At 39.0% G+C, this 19,848-nt stretch overlaps 1 protein-coding gene across 1 annotated transcript in view; it reads left to right on the forward strand.

The window, feature by feature from the left end:
* Positions 1 to 418: 418 nt before the first annotated feature.
* Rasef (RAS and EF-hand domain containing) overlaps positions 419 to 19,848 on the forward strand; it is a 52,046-nt gene continuing 32,616 nt past the window's right edge. Inside the window, exons 1-4 of the mRNA XM_057784427.1 lie at positions 419 to 837; positions 12,772 to 12,918; positions 13,833 to 13,923; positions 19,470 to 19,565. Coding sequence (XP_057640410.1) covers positions 497 to 837; positions 12,772 to 12,918; positions 13,833 to 13,923; positions 19,470 to 19,565 — 675 coding nt within the window. The 5' untranslated portion in view covers positions 419 to 496. The remainder of the gene's footprint in view (positions 838 to 12,771; positions 12,919 to 13,832; positions 13,924 to 19,469; positions 19,566 to 19,848) is intronic.

A 19,848-nucleotide genomic window follows, 5' to 3' on the forward strand; every position in this document is an offset into this window, starting at 1 on the left:
AGGTTATCACGTGTCTGGAATTAAGAGAATACAGTGCCATTAAGTTTAGCCAGTTTGAAATCTTATCCCTACCTGCCTTTTCCCTCTTTGTGAGTTAGCACTCCATATGCAATCAGGCACCATCCATATCTAGGGTGCAGAAAATGAGAGTTTTAGTAAGAGGCCTTATGAGCTGGACAGAGTGCCCTTAGTTCCTGCTGTCTCCCAAAGTCGAACAGAAGGACCGTCCAGCTGCTGCAGATGAAAGCCTGGGAGCCAAGCTGCGTTTTTGCTCTACCGTAGGGTGGAGCAGACCGGCTGGGAGGTGCCAAGTGGCACTCGGTGGCTCAGGGCACCAGTCGGGCGGTTGCAGCTGGAGGCAAGCGCCTTTCTCTGCCTGCGCCCCGCCTCATCCGGACATCCCCGCCCGCGGCAGGTGGGCAGGTGGCAGAACCGGCCGGACTTGCTCCACTGGCCGAGCCCTGGAGCTCAGAGCCTGGCGGTGGCCAGCGGCGCCATGGAGGGGTACGCGGACCCCGAGGAGCTGGCGCGGCTGCGCTCGGTCTTTGCCGCCTATGACACGAAGGGCTCCGGGCGCCTGGAGCGAGCGGAGTTCGGCGCGCTGTGTGCGGAGCTGCACGTGGCTGAGGCCGAAGCGGAGGCGGTGTTCCTGGGGCTCGACACCGACTGCGATGGTGCCATCACCTTCCCGGAGTTCGCGCGCGGCTTCCGCGGAGCGTTCGGGCGGGACAGTGCAGAGGCCCAGGCAGCCTGGGACGCGGCAGAGCCGGAGATCCCGGGCCCGGCGTGGCGGGACTTCCACGCGCGCCTCGGAGACGAGGCCCAACTCATTCCCAGGTGCGTGGTCCGACGAGCTCTGGAGTGGGCGCTGTTCAACCGGGATAGCCAATCTGTGAGCTGCTTTTTCGCTTCAACAACTGGCAGTGACTTTTCCGAAAAGGAAAAGAGATCTGCAGTTACTGGTAGGGAAGGACTATGCGGAGTAAGATTAGCACACTTCCTGTAAGGACTGTAGCGACTGACACCTGTAGCCTCTCTCCGGAGAAGCCAAGGCTAGCACACTCCTCGTGGCTCACCGTGGTCTGACGCGGTCACTCACTGCTGCTTCCTCTGAGCACCTAGCCTAGGCACTTTGCTAGCTTGCCATCCTATATAATAGTTGTGCATTTGTTGTTTGCTACTTGATAGACGTACTCATTTGTGTGCACTACGTCGCTGGCTTTATTTTAAAGCTATCGTGGGAAGTAAGTTTGTCCGTTTCTGATTGAACAAGAAAGAATCCTAGAAATTAAAAAAAATAAGGCCTCAAGAGCTTGGCACAGTTAATTAAAGACAGAAAACTGGTCCGAGGTCTTCTATGCTGAAAAAAATGTTTTTATTCAGTAAGTAAAATGGCACAGTCACACCATATATCCTCCGACTTTACAGATAGCTAAAGAATAACTTATTGTCAAGTTATTAATTTTATTATCAATGGAGGGAGGGGTACAGGGCCATTTTACGATTAGACCTCCATTCTCCTCTCGCTGCCTTTCTGCTTTTCACAGAAAGATTTTCTGCTTTGTTTTTATAGTTCAGTTGCAATTTCACTGATCACTGGTTGCTGTTATTAAGACCCGAAAGGCTTCATTTTAGGTGGCGGTTTCTCTATCTAAGACAGGTATCAGAGAAAGCAAACAGTCCTGGGAGGCGTCAGGCTGCTTTAAATTGCCACACATCACATGCTTTGTCATCCTAGATTCTCCCTCCAGTTTTGAGTGACTCACTGAGACATTATGTTGAGAAACTGGGTGTGAGGGCTAATCCCTCGGATCCACGTGGGGGAAAAATAAACCCCACAGTGTGTCAGCCAGGCAAGGAGAAAAATTTAATCCCTGTTGCTGTAGGCTACAGCTTTGCTTTGAGCCGTATTTCCAACTCATCTAGTGTTTTTTAAATTAACGACTTAAGAATGAAGTAAAGAGAGATACTGTATATGAGTATGATAATGCTCCCCTTTTCCTTAATAATTTCAGCAGCAGGTGTTTGACACTTAACCTCTCAATGATTATATTGACTTTTCTAGAATCAGTTGACAAGCTGGAACTTAACATAACTAGTGGATGATTGCCACTTATCTTTCCAAAGGCTGCCAAACGTTATTAAACGTATCAGTGTCACCTGATAGACGTCTGTGCTAAGCCCTTCTTCTGGAAGGTTAACAAGTACAATGTTTGCCTTTCTGTGTCGTTCAAGTGAAAAAGAACCAAGCTGTGTTGAGTCACCTGATTGTTGCCATGGCAGCAATAAACTGTTTTGGTAAGTTCTTGAAGTGCAGGCACTCTACTTCCTCATACAGTTATTCACTTTTTTTTTTTTAAAAAAATTTCTTCCATGTGTACTTGATTAAAAAACACAAGACAACCCCCACAACTTTTTGTTATTGATATTCTGCTGCACTAATACTGGCAAATTTATCTTACAAACGTTTTTGAAAACCTTACCAATGCCAAATACTATCTTAGGCACTGTTCCAAACCCCTGGGGAAAAAGGAAAGGAAGGTCAACAAGCTTATATAGGGTGCTAGTACCATTTCTTAGCGATTTCTTTCAATAATATTTAAAGACTGTGGGCTATTTGCAGGAAATCACAAATTGTTGACTGCTGTAAATGAGACCGTTCTTTGTTGTCTTTAGGATTTTTTTTTAAAGGATTCATTTTCTTTTTAATTATTTGTATCTGTGGGTATGTGCATATGCATGCAGATCCCCTCAGAGACTTCAGGTGTGTTAGATACAGTTGTGAGCTACCTGATGTGGTTGCTGGGAACCAAACTCCCTTCCTTTGGAAGAGCAGCCAGTGCTCTTAACTGTTGAGCCATCTCTCCAGCCCCGAGGTCTTAGATTTTCTAACCTTTAAGAAAAATGGTATTTGTTCATTTTACTATGTGATATATTGGGGTCAATTTGATAGAAAATAGTTTTCTTCTGCAGGAATAATTAACATTCCCAGAGGAAGGAAGATGTGGCTTTCAAGCTTGTTCCCAAATTGATTGGTCCTCTATCTTATTTGATGGTCTAGGGCCCCATGCCTGTCTTAAAAAGAAAATGTACTAGATACAAGAATGTCCTTCCTGTAGAGGTAAACATAGTAGTGCTGACTACTTTTACATTTTAGCAGATATTTAGTGATTTTACATTTTCAAATGTTTTACATTTAAGCAAAATATTAAGTTTTTATAGATTTAAACTTCATAATCCACAATAATTTTGAAATTAGAGAAGAAATTAAACAGTACCATAAAGAAATGTAAATGTCCATTGTGATAAATATTAATACATGCATGAAATTGTTTTCCCTTAGGAAATTGAGAGTCCGTTTCCCTTACATACTGGAAGTTTGTGACCTGAAGCCATGCATCTGGCGAATATAAAGATAGAATATGGTCTCATAGCAGTGAAACCAGAATAGGAAGCGAAGTGTAGCAAGCACTAATGAAATAGAATTTGGTAAGGAAAGTGGTGATGGGTCAAGGGAAATTCTAGAGATAGGTAGAGAAGTGGCTGGAATGTGATGTCTGGGTATAGAGCAGACTTACGATGTAGCCTAGAAAATTCCTAGAGTCTGGGTCACTATACAGGTGAAAGGAGTTTTGTTGGCTGAGTTTTTTAGCTCTTACGTTTGTAAAGACCAGTCATCCCAGACTGGTTTTCACCATTCTTTGAGTAGATTCCACCACTGCCTTTAAAAGTTTTGGTAATATTGGTCAACACTGAATGAAATAGACACCTCAGGAAGATTCTGGGTTCCTGTCTCCCAGAGAAAGGAATTGACCAGAGATAGGTAGATAGTAGCAGACACGGAAACAGTTCATTAGACAAACATACACTTCCAAAGGAGGAAGTAAGTCAGAGCAGAAAAAAAGTTTAAAAGCTCAGTGATCATTATGTAAAGAATTGAACCTTTTGTCTTAGATTTTTCGGGCTTTGGGGATCATTAGCACAGGTTAGACTTTCTTGTTCATGCTGTGTTACATGTCCTTTTTCTTTAAGTTGACTGATTCTTTGACAAATTCATACATTTATATAATACTCTCTAGTCCCACAGTTCTCTCTGATCTCTCTTGTCCTACCACCATCATCATCTTTCCATTCTAACGAGTCTCCATACCACTTTTAGGTATTTATTTTTGCTTTGTGATCCACTCAGTTTAACCAGGGTTGCTTGTGAGAATACATGTGAAGCTATGGCCTTTGTTAGAGTTTTGGTTGGCTATGATAAAAACTAAAATTAACTTGGGGAGGAAAGAGTTCATTTCGTCATATACTTCTTAGGTTACAGCCCATAACTGAGGCAAGTCAGGGAAGGAGCTGGAGGCAGGAACCTGGAGGCAGAAACTGAAGCAGAAGCCATGGAAGGGTGTTGCTTATTGGCTCATTCTACTGGCTTGTTCAGCCTTTTTTTTTTTGTATATATCTCAGACCCTAGGGTATCACCCTCCACAGTGGGCTGGATCTTCCCACATCAATCAGCAGTTAAGAAAATGCCCCGCACACCTGCCTATAAGTCAGACTATGGAAGCATTTTCTTCTATGATTCCTTCTCCTTGGTTAGCTCTAGATTGTGTCAAGTTGACAAATACAAAAATCAACTTACCAACCAACCAAATAAACAAATAACAACTACCCCAAACCAAACCAAAGCAAAAAAATCACCTACAAGGACAGCTCTCCACCTGCGCATGAATAACTCACCAGAGACGATATCACTGAGTACAATAACGTCTTGTCTCCCCTTGCTCATCTCCCTCCCCATAATGCTCAAATGCCATTGGCTACCGTGGTCAGAGTGAAAACCTATAAGCTCCGGTGAGTCCCTGTGCATGTATACTTACTGTCTCAGTATTGTGTTTGAACTATGCAGACAGTCACAGCTGCTGTGAATTTGAGTGCCACAACCATGTCATGTCCACAAAACACTACTTACTCTATGGCCCATTTTTCTATGGTTAAACTCTTATATTCTTTTGTCTTCTTTTAAGTGAACTGAACTTGGCAAGGGAAAATGTTGGTATCTTGTTTAATATTGAGTTCTCAATGCTCAATTTTCTCAGCATCTTGACCAAGCATGAATTTACAATAACAACTAGTTACCACACAGAACAGTTTCTTTAATCAAGGCTGAGGACAACACCATCCTATAAATAAAGATTTGAGAGGTAGTTTGACAATATGTCCATTTAGCAAAATGTATTTGTAACTTTGGTGGCTTTATTAAGATGTCCATGGTTATCTTGGCATCTGAGTACTTGTCCCTCACTTGGTGAAGATAGATAGTTCAGGGGTTAAGGAAGTATGGCTTGGTTGGAGAAGGTGTGTCATTGGAGGCAAGTTTTGAGAGTTTGAAGATCATCCCATGTTGAGTTTACTGTGGAGACTTCCTGCTTGGGTTTTAAGATGTGAGATTTTAGCAGGTTGTTACAGCTGACTTACCCACATCCTCTGCTCTGACATCATGAACTCTAACCCCATGAAACCACATGCACAAATAAACTCTTCCATCTATTAAATGCCTTGGTCATGGTGTTCTATTACAGCAATAGAAAAAGTAACAGGAATGAGTCAGGACTTTATTTAGGAAAGGAGGAGGGCAATTCTTAGGAAGAGAGGGAGGAAGATAATTGTATTTGTTACTTTTCCATTACAAAGATAAAGTAACATGACTAAGACAACTTACAGAAGAAAGTGTAACCTGGACCAGCAGGTTATTCTTCAGGGACAAGTTGCTAAGGCAGAGGGCTGGGAATGAGAGAATAAAGAAGATGGGGAAGTTGTGACCGAAGATCTTGCATAAGTTGATCACTTATACCAGTCTAGTTTATTAAGAAATAAAGAAAAGAAAACCAGCCAATAAATCACAATCCCAGAGTAACTAGAAAACAAGTAGGACCCTAAGAGAGATATATATGTATCTAATCTATATGGGAAGTAGTAAAAGACAAGCTTTCCTGAGTAAATTGGAAGCATGTGGACCATGGGAAAGAGTGAAAGAGGAGGGGGAAGGCAGGGAGGAAAGGAGAGAAAATTGTATAGCTCAATAAAATCAATAAAATATAAAGAAAAAAAGAAATACAGCATCTTCTATACAGTTTAAAGGGGAAAATGGAACAGACTCACATAAGCTAATCAAGCAACACTTCACAAACGGAACATAGAATCTCAAGTGCGTCACCAAATCAGAAGCACAATGTTTTTGTAACTGATAACTTTATCCTCATCCAGGGGAAAATTGAGGTTCCCAGGAACCAATACCTTTACTGCTTTGCGGCCCTGGCCCCAGCCCTGTTGTAGACCTTTCCAAGTCTGCACCTAGGCAAGGGAGAAGAACTAGTGTTCTTTTTGTCCTTATCAAGGCCTCTGAGAAAATCTTGGATCAGTCTGACTCCCAACAGAAGGGAATATTTTGATCTAGAGGGATAAGAGTCTATCATGGCTGCAAAACATGACAGCAAGCAACAGACACAGTAGCTAGAGAAAAAACTGAGATCTCATGTCTTGAACCAACCAGAAAAAGGACAACTTGGGATGGTGGGTAGACTTGAAACTGCAAAGCTGGTCCTCGGTGACATACTTTCTCCAACAAGATCACATCTCTTAAACCTTCTCAAACTGTACTTCCGATTGTGGATCAATCATTCAAATAGATGATCCTTATCATTCAAACCACTACACAGAACAACAGAAGTAGGTTCACCCCTAGTGTCTATAAGCTCTCCAGCCATAGGCCTTTGACCATGTACACAGCTGTTATATATGAACATGGACATGGGGCCTTTCCAAAGTGTGGCTAATATATTCAGTGAGAATACTAATTTTCTTCTGCCAATGTGTAATCAGTGGTTGATAGCTTCTTTGTTAGGAATTGGATCCTGTGCCCACTTACTACTTTCAGTATTGGGAACCCTGTCTAGATTGACCCTTGTGCAGGTCCTGTGCATGCTGCCACAGTCGCTGAGTTCATATGTGCATTTGTCCTGTTTTGTCCAGATGACACTGTTTGCTTGGCTCATACTTCTAACTCTTCCTATCTTTCTGCCTCCTATTCTTTATAGATCCTTATATTTCTTTATATCTCTCCTTGAAGGGAGAGATTTGATGAAACTGTTTCATTTAGGACTGCATGTTTCAAAGTTGCTCACTCTGTATATGGACTTGTGGTTCTGTGTGTTAATGCTCATTGACTATAAGAAGAAACTTCTCTGGTGTGGGTTGAGTAAGGCATTGGTTTAAGTGTCTAGCAGTGTGCCATTAGGAGTCATCTTATTGCTATGTTCTGTAATGGAGTAATTGAAGTAGTAGGCTTTCCACTAGGCTCCAGTTATTTATCAAAGTCTCAGATTCTTGGCCATTTTAGCTGTGTCAGATATGGGTTTCCTTTTATGGAGTGGATTTTAAGTCTAATTTAAAAAGTGGTTGTGCCACTATTGTACCAGTAAGTCTTACAGGCAGGTTACTGCTGTAGGTCACAGGACTTGTAGCTGGGTAATACTGACAATTAGCATCTTTTTCAGTATGATGTGGTAGGTTGTTGTACCATAAATGCTAGTCAGTAGAGTGATGCTTCTAGTTAGGCTCCAGTTTGAGTTCATGTCTCTGTACATATTTATAGTTATTGTCTTATAATAATTGTTCTGGAAGAAATAATTATCTAGAAATTGCTTTTCTCAGAGAATATTTCAGTGATGTTGCTAATTTCTGGAGGAGACATGTCTTGTTTATTCATGTTTGACTTTTTTGTGATGGGTGGGTCTTAACTTAGAATTTGGTTACTGATAGTGTTCTCTGGTCTGGATGTCTAGTCTTACTTTTGTTGAGGGCTTGTTTAGCTTCTTGTTTGCTGTTACTCCATATTATTAATTTGTGGTCCAACAAAACTGTGTTTGTTGTTCATCCTCCTGGCCACTGTGTATTGGTGTGGGAATGGGGTGTCCGAAGTAGTCTCAGAATGTTTAGGGACAGGTACAAAATCTTTGCAGCCTGTGGGTTTAGAACATTTCTCTAAATATCTTCAAAAATTTGTGTGAGGCTTATCAGATTTTGTGGGTGATTCTGAATTTCATGATCCAGCTCAATGAAATGCTGATTCAGGTCAGGTGGTTGCTAGGAGAACCTGCCTTAGACTTTCTGATTCTCAGGAAATGAGAGACTTCAACCAGATTCCAAGATGAAGAGCTCTCCTTTTCGTTCCCATGTCTCAATATTATCCCCTGTTTTTCTGTTCTACAGCAGCCTAAGGCTGTGTCTGTATACTTATGTAACCAGAATACTCAAACAGTGACTATTTAAAAGAAGAGTACACAATAAAAAATCATGTTAGTTATTTAAATTCAAAACGCTGTATTCTAAAAACCTGTAGGTGTTTGAATAATAATGAAAATATAAGATTTTGCTGCCTATTTTCTTTTTTTTCTTTCTTTAAGGTGAAGATAGATTGAAGGAAGGAGGTGTTGAGTTTGGGCTGCTTAGTCATGGCAAGCAGAAAACTATCGCTCAAGAGTTGTCATCCAGTATGGCCTTCACCCATATACTACTACATATGTGGCCCGCTTTCTGTGGATGCCACTCCAGGCATAAAACCTTTATGTCTGGACTCTCTCTCTCTCTCTCTCTCTCTCTCTCTCTCTCTCTCTCTCTCTCTCTGTGTGTGTGTGTGTGTGTGTGTGTGTTTGTGGTGCCCACTTCAGGAAAGAGTTGACTGATGTCACAGGAGCATGCATTCATGCACTACATCAGAGTGGTCTTGAAAATTTTTTACAGACTCATCTGAGGCTTGAAGTTAGGCTTACAGACAGAGCATTCGATTGATTCTTAGTGAAAATGTGAGGGTTTTATCTTAATGTAAAAGGACAATGCATCACCTTTCTCTTGCAAGGGTAAAGTGAGGTGACTTTAGGTTAAAGGTTGCAAACCTGTTACTCAGGTTGATATAGTGGCTAAAATTAAAATAGGAGCCTTAGAAGTGACAGTCTATTGAATCATGTTCAACAAAAACTGAGGTTTGACTTCTGTTCATGTACTTAATGTAACCATGCCCCGAGAAGCTAGTGAATTTGTTTCTGTATACTTGCCACAGATAACATGAAGTGATGTATACTACTTTAATATTGGTGTCTTTAGGGAGAAGCAGAACCTATGTATGAATAAACATACACTTGTCTACATATCCTGTTTTGGCTTAGTGAGGAGCCTGGCTGATTTTAAAGAATTTACTTCTTAGGGAGACAGGTCCAAACTGGTTGAGTCTAGGTAGAAATCTGAAGATCCAGAAGGAGACTCTGGGAACAATGAAGATCAACAGTGTTATTTTATCTGGAGGTCAGTGTTATGTGTTCAAAGCTTTGGCTGCCTGGTTGAGGTCCACCTCCCCGCCACTGGGAAAGAATCTGGCTTGCTAAAGCCTCCTTCTCATGTGGTGCAGAATTAATCTTTACTTGCAGTCACTGTGTCAAGATACTGAAAATGAGGATAGCTAATATATCTTAAATTATATGATTTTATTAGAATATTATTTTCTAATCTGACTAATTGCTTTTCTTATGATAGGTAGTTTTATAAAATGGTTCTATTCAAAAATGTTTCTTAGAAGAATGTTATTCCTGACATATATAAAGATATCCAAGGTACTGCAGCTGTATGTAGTCCCAGGTGCTCAAGACTGAGGCATTTTAGGCATGTGGACTCTGGACGTCCTTCCCCATGTTTGTGTCTCATTCTCTGTTGAGGAGGAGCGTCTTCTTCAGTGTGATCCTGTTCTGCTGTGCTGTTTTAATAGTATTTCTGGCTATATTGATAGCTACATATTTAAGTTTATTATTTTTACTATGGTTATTAAATTAAAATTTGAAGACATTAACAGTCGATGGCTTTCTCTAGATAGGATAGCTTTTGGCTAAGAGAGCATTCTTGTTGAAGTCTAATTAAAGAAGGATTGAGCATGCTTTTAGCTCTTTTTCTCTTTTGGGCTGAAAACCAATGGTGACATGTACATGCATGGGGATGTAATTGGAAGTTTTCCTCCCTCCTGCCACTTCCCATGTGACCACTCAGAGGCTAATAATACTTATAAATGCTTGGTTGACGGGTCAGTCTCATTAGCTAGCTTTATTTCTATAAATCTGTGTATCACCACATGGCTTGTGATTTATTGGTGGTGCTCCTTCATCTTGTTCCTTGGGTATCTCACTTGATTCCACCCTGCTTTAGGATTTCTTGCCTGGCTCTGTCCTGCCTTGCCATAGGTGAAAGCAGCTTTATTTATCAAACAGTGAGAGAAATACATATTCACAGTGTATAGAAACACATCCAAAATCATTTTCCCCTTTCTGTTTAATCAAAAAGGAAGGTCTTAACTTTAACTTCATAAAATTATATACAACAAAACTGTTATGAAGTAAGAATCAGTTACAATATTTAATTTGTATTTGACAAAATTAAACAAAATACTCTATCACTTATCCTATCTTTGTGAGTCTAAAGTTTCATATATAAGTTATCTTTTTTCATAACTAAGGAAAACTCTAATTATAACTGTCTCACTTTCAACTCCATCAAAAACTCCAGAAGGATATAATATTAGGTGAGTAAACAGGAAATGCATTGCAAGCAACTTCTAAAACTCTAGAAATGGCAGAGACATCTGGCTGCCTGAACAGTCACCCAAAGTTCTTCTGTAACATTGGGGCATCCATCTTCAGCCTACAGGCGCATAGTATCTGGCAGACTTTTTAGTGAAGCAGGAAATTCGAAGGATTGTCCAATCTATATTCACAAAGATTGTGAATCGCTTTCCTCTGTGTTCTGCAGAATGTCTGGGAATCTATTCTGTGAAATAGGAACCTGAAGGACCATTCTGCTTGTTTTGGCAAAGTTTAGAAGTCATTTTTCTGTAGGTCCTGCATGTCCAGTTTATACAGCATACTGTCAAGAAGTCCAGGCAAGATCAATTTCTTGCCCAAATGGGCTAACCCTTGCCACATTGAAGGCAAACTCTATATGGAGTTTTTTCAATGCCCATTATCTTCTTTGAAAAAAGTATAAGTTCTTAAAACATTTTAAATGCCATATTCTGAAGGTCTTTGAAGTGCTTGAATATTACCTACCTAACTAAAATATATCTTTATATGCTGAGAAAATGTAGCTAATATGATGTAAGTTTGATTATTATAGATGACTATTGATCTGTATTTTTCACTATGCAGCACATTTTAAATGAGCTATATAAACAAAAATACCTTAAACAAGAGTAGAAATATACATACAGTATAACAAAATTGACTTTAAATTTGTATCACTAAACTAAAATCCATACCAATGTAAAATATTTTGGATTAGCAGTTGTTTTTTTAATAAAAGTAGATTCAATAATCTGCTCCTTTTTATCATAATAGTCTACCCCACCATCATTTCTTTATCACGGGGACTCATGTTTGCCAGTGCAACAATCTTTGCTTTCCTTTAAAGTCCATTTTTGGTAAATATTTTTTATTCATTTTAACTTCTGTTAGACAAGACTGGTTTAAGAAAATGTCCTTATTTGTTGTTCTTACACTTATCATACTTAGATTCTTCTGAATTGTTGCCTCATTAGGTTCATTCCATTCTTTTATGGAATATCACTGAATATAAATTAAATCAAGAAAATCAAGGGGGATTTACTTGAATGCTACACTCAGTTCCACTTAGGTCATTAGCTGATGTTTTCTGAGGCTGGAATGCCACTAACTATTCAAACATCTCTTCTCTTAGGTAATGAAATAGATGATAACTCTAGACCATAGATTTCTTTGGACTGGAGGCTGAGTGTCAAACAAACAAACAAATATGCAAGTATTATTTGAGGGTTGGAACTTGGGGCCTCATTGCTGACTTGAGAATTAAAAAAAGGATGAAAGTTGAGTTTGGCCTATGGTTATAAGAGTGTTCTTATGGAGCTTCTGGATTTGTGAACACATCAAAGTGTAGGCAGCATGAGTGGCATAGACAAGACATGAAGATTCTGTGGCCCCTTTATACACTTCCTGTTTTGCTATTCTTTATAATAAGTTCTTAAAAGAAGGTAAATATTTTCCTGAGTCCCATGAGGCATTTTAACACACCATCAAGCCTGAGGGTGGGTCATGGGAACTGCTGATTTGTAGTTGATTAGTTAGAGATAGGCATCACTTGGTCTGGTGACTGGTGTCTGAAGTGGGGCAACATTGTAGATTAGAGCCCTTTGTCTGGGAGCTTGTGCAACTTTTAGTAGTTATTAATTGAATATAAAAAATGAACATTTAAATAGTGTTTGGAAAACAGAAAATTGTTTGGTATGAGAAAACTCCAAACTTTTAGTGTTTGAAGAACTAGGAGAAGAAAATTTGTTAATGTATTCATAAATGTGAGTTTGCCTGAAGTTTTGACAGACCACAAAATAATAAGTATTTCTACTCTTCTCAGTTGAAAGATGAACACACGTCTTGTTAGGGATTGGAGAAACACAGAATTTGGTAATTAATTTACTTTTATGTAAAGTTCTTTACTATTCAGGTTTTAGCTAGTAAAATGAAAAATCCTTCATTATAAGTCCCTTTCCTTGCTCTTGCACTGGCTTTCCCGATTGTCATCTTCTGACATGGAGAACACAACAGGCTCTTTGCCTTCTCTGTTATCTTTATTCCAGATCAATCCATAGATTTAAAAATCCTTCTTGTTTTACTTTTAAACTGATACCATTTAATTTTAATATTTTTGCAGAAAAGAACAAGTTAGTACCCTATACCAGAATATCAATCTTGTGGAGCCAAGACTAATTCAGCCATATGAACATGTGATAAGAAACTTTCTTCGTGAGATCAAACTCCAGAGCACAGAAATGGAAAATTTGGCTATTGCAGTCAAGAGGTATCAATCTGCTTCCTTTCTGAGGACACATAGGGTCCTTGTACTTGTTCTCTGACTGGGGATGAGGGCATAGCAACTGAATAGCACAAGCATGCTATGATACAAGTGGACTTCCTGAACTTTTGTAGTCCAGAACCTTCTAGAATATTCCACACAGGGTAAGTTATGTAAGGTAGTAATTGCAGGGTCAAAAAGCAATCTGTTGGTTGGTCCTTGCCATCCTATGTTGTCAACTGCTCAAAACTGATGATTCCATTCAGAAAAATCCAGAACATGTCTTCTCCTTAGCCGTTTTACCAAAGTAGGAAACTTTTAGAGAGGCAGGCCGACTCTGAAGCTAAGCCAGAGAAAGAACTTGATAGCAGACTTTCTATTCATTCCAAGTCTCAGTCCTGTGTCTTCAAAACATTGATGAAGATGCGCTCTTTGGAGTCATGAGTTCCAGTACATGACATCTTAGAACAAAATACCTTTTTTAACAGATACTTTTATCTCTAGAACTGTAGGAGACTGATTAGAAACAGTTGCTGAAATCAATCCTTCTGCCTTTAACTTTAGCCTATATGATCTGAAGTTTATGTAATAGAATTTAAAATTATGGCTAACGATCTGTTATCTGTTTTCTAGGTTTGTCAGTCAGTTGTGACAATAAGAAGTGCACACATTTGCTGAAGTCACATTTGCTGTCTTTAGCTATTGTTTGTCTCAGCCTAATATTTATTCTATTTCAGTTGTTTAATGTCATTTATACCCAAATAGTCATGATGACAACCTTAGTTTGTCATATAGGAGGATTGGGATATCATGCAGAGTATTAACCTCTTCTGTATAATGTGAAGCCTAAAGTTGATGAGCTTTGAGTTTCTCTTTGCATTTTTCAATCCAAGAATACAATGTTTTCTTTTGAATTTCAGAGCCCAAGACAAGGCAGCTATTCAGCTGAGTGAGTTGGAAGAGGAAATGGATCAGAGGATTCATGCAGTGGAAAATGAGACCCGGAAAGACGTGAGTTTTTGAATTGACCATTCATTCATTTGGCAGATCTTCAGGGAGCACCTTCATTGTGGAGCTCTGTTTGGTGTCAAAACTTGGGGACAGTAGACTTTACTACTTAGTATTCTATATCAAAATATCAAAATTTTAGAGTCGGGGCACATAAATGATTTTTGTAACCAGAAGTGTTTTATAATCAAAAGTTAAAGAGATAGAGAGATTGTAATCAAGTAAGCTGAGGACATAGCTCTCCAGTACTGGTATGTATAGCATAAGACTCATGTGAGTGGGAGAGTTGGCAGCATGCATAGGAGGTCAGAAGCCTCTTGGAAATGCATGATGTGGATTGGAGGACTGGAGTCAGGCTTGGTGAGAAGATGGCTGAATATCTACCTGTATATTATTCTCACTACCCAACTTTAAATCTCTATTGCAGTTAATTTAAAATCCTGTATCCTAGCTGTGGTGTTTTGTGACGAAATTTTATTATCATTGGCATTCTTAAGTTAAAATTGTATATCTTTAGTCGTTTCCTCAGGGGAGTCTTGTTTTTCAATATAAAATATATTTGAGCTGTTGATATTTGCTGAAAGCAGAAAATATATGCATTTTCTTTGAGTGGGTAATATTAGGATATAAAATTCTATTTTGGTGACGAGAGGCAATAAAAGTGCTGGCATCAAGCTCATATAAGTCTGTGTCCTGACTTGGCTCTTACCTCCTGTGACTCTTTGCCCTGCCACCTGCCAGCCTCAAGGAGGATTAATCATGATGACGTATGTAAAGTACTGAGAAGTGTTGCCTTTGGTAGGTACTCCCATGGCTGTTACTATCTTTTTCTGTGCCTTCTTTGTTTCCTTTCAGATAATTTATCTTACTTGTCTTTATCACACACATAGTTCCATTTGGGCATCTATGTTATCTTATCTCTTTAAAAATATTTTTATTAATTCTTAGAGAATTTCATACAATTGCTTTTGATTATATGTACTACTCCTCAGCTCCTCCCAGATCTACTGGCCACCCATCCAGCTACATGATATTACCCTGTTTTCTTTGAATCCTGTGTTTGTCCAGTTTATGCTACCCAAATTCTTGCTGGGCCAATTGTTATTGTAGCCCACAGGTTTCACATCTGGGTGAAGTGATGATTACTTTTTGGCTCTGGTAGTATTCATAGAACCTTCCATACTGTGAAAGAGAACTGATAGAGCTGAAGTTTCTGGGTCAGGACTTATTTGATTTGTCTGTGTTTCATAGCTCAAATATGCACTGTCTTTAGCAGCAAGGTCTTACCATCAAATTTTGGGGTGTAACCAAGAGCAGTGGTAATAGTATGTAATGTTCGTGGGGTCTATTGGACTCCACTGGCCAGAAACTCAAAAGAGGCAATCCACTCTTGACACTGGGGTTTTTATTTACTAGTTGTACTGGCTTATAGGAGTATTGTCATTTTGTTACCTTTTATAGGGTGACTCCATTTAAACTTTTAAAAGATGAAATATACGTATGGAAGATTCTACAGTAGCAGGCTTGTTTGCCCTGTCTCTTAATAACAAGCGTGATAACCCTATGGATGTCATATTTAACTGATAGCCGATTCAGGGTACATGGCCCAAGATTGGTCCAAATGATTTTTTCCTTTTTATGACACAATCCTCTTGTGTTTAGAAACAACAAATCCATTTTTAATTTTTCTTTGAAACCTTCTACCACTTTCTAATATGTTCTTCCATTCATTGATCAGGTAGTTCTTATATGCACATGCTACACTATAACCAACTCTCATTGCTTCCATTGCTGACCAGATCCATTGTGGGCTGACCACTTTGTATTAGATAAACAATTAAAGGTCTCAAAGTCTCATTCCTGAGGACTCTAATTCTCTTCTTCATCATTTCATTATTCCTTAGTAGTTTTTTTTCCCTCCCTTTCATCTTGACATACTGGTATTGTCCTTGTTGCAGTATTGTTTAGGTCATGATGATGTTAAGATGATAAGTGGATGTAGCTTGCCTGTCTTTCTAAGATATGCACTTTCTCAGCAGATTTACTAGTCTTCTGGTTTTACAATATTTTTTCTCCCTTTTTCGTGATGATCCCTGAGCTGTACATTCATGAGTTGTGTTTTTTTTTTACTAGTATCCATTGTGACTAGGCACCCACAATCAATTGTTCTCTGTATTTTGATCAGTTGTGGCTTTTGTTACTGTTCGTCAGCTTCCAAGAGATGCTTCTTTGATGTGTGTGTATAGGTTTGGGATGTGGGGGGAAGCAGTAGCTACACTTACTTTTTTCCATTTTCTCATCTGAGTCACTTGTAGACTGCTATTCCAATCTCTAGTGTCAACTCCTGCTCTCTTGGTACATTTTTACTTTCCTAGTTTTTGTGATTATTTCAGGTTAAATACTCACACCTGAAGATTTGGATCTCAGAACCACAGATGAGGGATCATTCACATTTCTCAGTTTGTGTCTGGGCTACCTCTCTCAAGTTAATCTTCTCTACTTCCATCCACTTACGTGCACATTTCATGATTTCACTTTTTATTATAGTTGACTAGTATTCCATCATGTATATGAAGCATGTATTCACTATCCATTCCTCAACTGAAGGACATTTAGGTTGTTTCCTTTTCCTACCTATTGTGAATAGAGCATCAGTGCACATGTATGTATCTGTAGGGTCAAGTCCTTTGGACATATGCCACGGAAGGGTATTGGTTTTGTGGTTGAACTATTTTAGCTTTTTGTTAATGTTCTATACTGATTTCCATAGAGGCTACTTCAGTTTGCAATCCCATCAACAATGAAGGAGGGCTCCCTTGTCCTTACAACCTCTCCAATATTTGCTGGTTGTTGTGTTTATCTTAGTCATTATATCTGGGGTCTAATAAAATCTTGAAAGTTGTTCTAAACCACATTTTCCTGAATTTTAAGGATATTGAACATTTTAAAAATACTTTCTTAGGTATTATCATATATAATGTTTTTTTATTTTTTGAAGGTGTCTTCTTTTGCCTCTTTGTTTTTTGAGTCTATACCCATATCCTGGTTGTCTGAAGTAACCAACGGGCCTTCATTGTTTACTGACCTGATTTTTAGTTGCATTCTAGACAAGTGAACCACTTGACGTTGACTTCTTTAGAACATGCATATTGGTTCAGTAGTCCTTTACTCTTAACTTTGGTATTCATTTCGCCTTTGCTTTGTGGAGCTAATTCCAGTGCAAAGATGTTTAAAATTTTTTATTTAGTTTTATTTTGTGTGTGTAAATGTCTTGCTTGCATGTATTTCTGTGCACTATGTGCATGCCTTGTACTCATGGTGGTCAGAGGAGAGCATGAAATCCCCTGGAACTGGAAGTACAAATGGTTGTAAGCTCTTGTGTGGATAGTAGGAACCAAACTCAGGTCCTCTGCACAAACAGCCAGTGCTCTTAACTGCTAAGCCATCTCTCCAGCCCCAATACCTGGATTATCTATGTTGACTATATAACAGTTAGCAGGAGAGTTCCAAATTAATGCTAGCAACCAAATATCTACTGAATTTGAATTGACTATATTCTAATGCTCAGCAGTAGACAAGAATGTGTATGGAAATGACTATTTGTTATAATTAACAAGGATTTATTGAGTATGCCAGGGCTTATTTTAAAGGAATATCTTCAGCTAAATGGTTTTAGAGAATAGACTCATACTTAGTGACATTAACAGAGAAGGAGATGGTTGTGTAATACTTTGTGGAAGAGGTTATGCCTTGATTAGCAACAGTACAGCTCCTGGTAAGACAATCACCAACACCCTTCAAGGATTAACCTCTCTTGCCAATGAATTAATAACACCAACAAAAATAATTAAAACAATATAAAAAGAGGACCAATAAAAGTAAAAGAGAAAAAAAGAGGAACTTGAAAGAAATAAATTGTTTAGTACATTTTATGTATGGGGTACACTTAGAGTTAAACAGAGTTTTGATTAGTGGGAAGACATGAGTCCTCTTACCCCTAACTGTCCAGTTGCATTTGTTCATAGCAAAACTCTAAGAGTTGTGAAGTTACACATAGTCTTATAACTGACTGAGTCTAAGATCATAAAAGGACAGTTTCAAGCTCCAAATTCTTCATCAGGAAAGGCTTTGTGCCTTAAACTAATTAAGATGGTGAATTTGGTAAGAAGGCAAGTCATGGCCTATGTGAGAAGAGGACATGAATTTCTCATCATCTGGGGACTTTAAAAAATCACTATACTGATTTGGTGAGCCAAATCAGCACAGCAGCTATTTTTGTCTTTTCTCTATGTTATTTCTCTCTCTTCAGAATTGTATATTATTGAAAACTGCTTTGTTGTCATTAGGGTCTTGAATTTGTTATTTTATTCCCAACAAGTTGTAATCTAGCCTGATCTGTTGGCCAAAGACCATAAACTTGTCTTGCAACTTCAAGGGGAAGGAGTGCAAGGTCAGCTTTGTCTTGCAAGAACACTCTGAGTGGGAAAATGTGAATGACAAGGTTACATTTCTTCTGTTCATGCAGGTGCTTACCTGTCAGTTCTTTGTCATAAGGGGCAGACAGCAAGGGGACTCAGAGTGCTTTTGAGAGCAGAGAAAGGCAGCTAATGGATCTGTAGTATAAAAGTCCTGTTCCAAAGGGGGCGGTTGTTGTTGCCTTTTATAGATCCCTTATATCTTACTCAACTTTTTCATAGTCTGTGTTTTCCAGCATGTAGCCGGAAGTTTAGAAAGTTTCCAGTCTTTTACAATCACCTTCTTTCATAATTTAATCTGAAACTCTTCGCCAAGCCCATTCCTTCTTCTACCTCAGAAGAGATATCTTTCAGCAGTTCCTGCGCCCTCTGGTGTGCCTTTTTGTCACTGTCTTCTACAGAGAATTTAATGGGAACACATCAGAGTGTGCAACATACAGTCATGTGCTGAGTAATGGTGTCTCCAGTTCATGTATTACAATGGTCCAATCATTACTACCTGGGAATATTGTAGCCACCTTACCTGGTGCAAGTGCATTTCATCATGTTGACTCAAGGACAAAATCACCTAATAACATTTCTCAGAGTGTACCTCCCAGCCTATCACAGTGGCTCTACACTCTGCATAGACATTTATAATGATGATTAGAATTCAGGTAAAATGAAAATGATAGGACAACTGTTTACTGGCTGTGTCTTCCTGAGTCCTGAGCCATCATAGGATGTATGTGCTCACTAAATCCCATAGTTGTGTTGTATCTTCTGACAGAAATGGTTGACTGATTCACTTCTGTGTTGTGGTATTATCGCAGTTTTATAGTCTTGGGGACTGCACTTCGGGATGATGTAAAACTCTTGACATTCCGCAGTTCTTCAATTTCTGTATGTTTCAAATCCAACACTCTTGCACCCCTAAAGTGCCCTGGTGTTCTTCTCCCATCTAGTCTCACCCTTACAATTTCAGAGCATTTTCGTCAGCTTAGCTCAATATGAAATGCTTCATATCTATTGATGATTTGAAGAGTGTTTAAGAGACAGAAATTACCTAAATGATATCTTTCATTTCTCCCATAGGAAAAACGCAAAGCAGAGGAAGCTCTCAGTGATCTCAGACGTCAGTATGAAACAGAAGTAGGAGACCTACAGGTGACCATTAAAAAGTTAAAAAAGGTATGATATGGCATAGAGACATCTAGAAACATCTTTCACTGTGTCTAAGAAATTGAAAATGAAAAACATTTAGAGTTGAAGCAGAAGAAATAGTGACTTTGCTGAGTCAGTTCAACTCCTTAAGAGACTCTTATTTTTAAAGGCCCCCTAGTTCTTCTAGTTATTGGGCCATTTGACTTATAACATGTAATAATAAAATGTCTTATCCTTGAACAGTTCATCAAACACATTTCTTTCATTTTCATTTACCAAGTGCTTTGAGTGAATTCCCTGTATCAAGAGG

The sequence above is a fragment of the Chionomys nivalis genome, chromosome 11, assembly GCF_950005125.1.
Source record: "Chionomys nivalis chromosome 11, mChiNiv1.1, whole genome shotgun sequence".
Lineage (NCBI taxonomy): Eukaryota > Metazoa > Chordata > Mammalia > Rodentia > Cricetidae > Chionomys > Chionomys nivalis.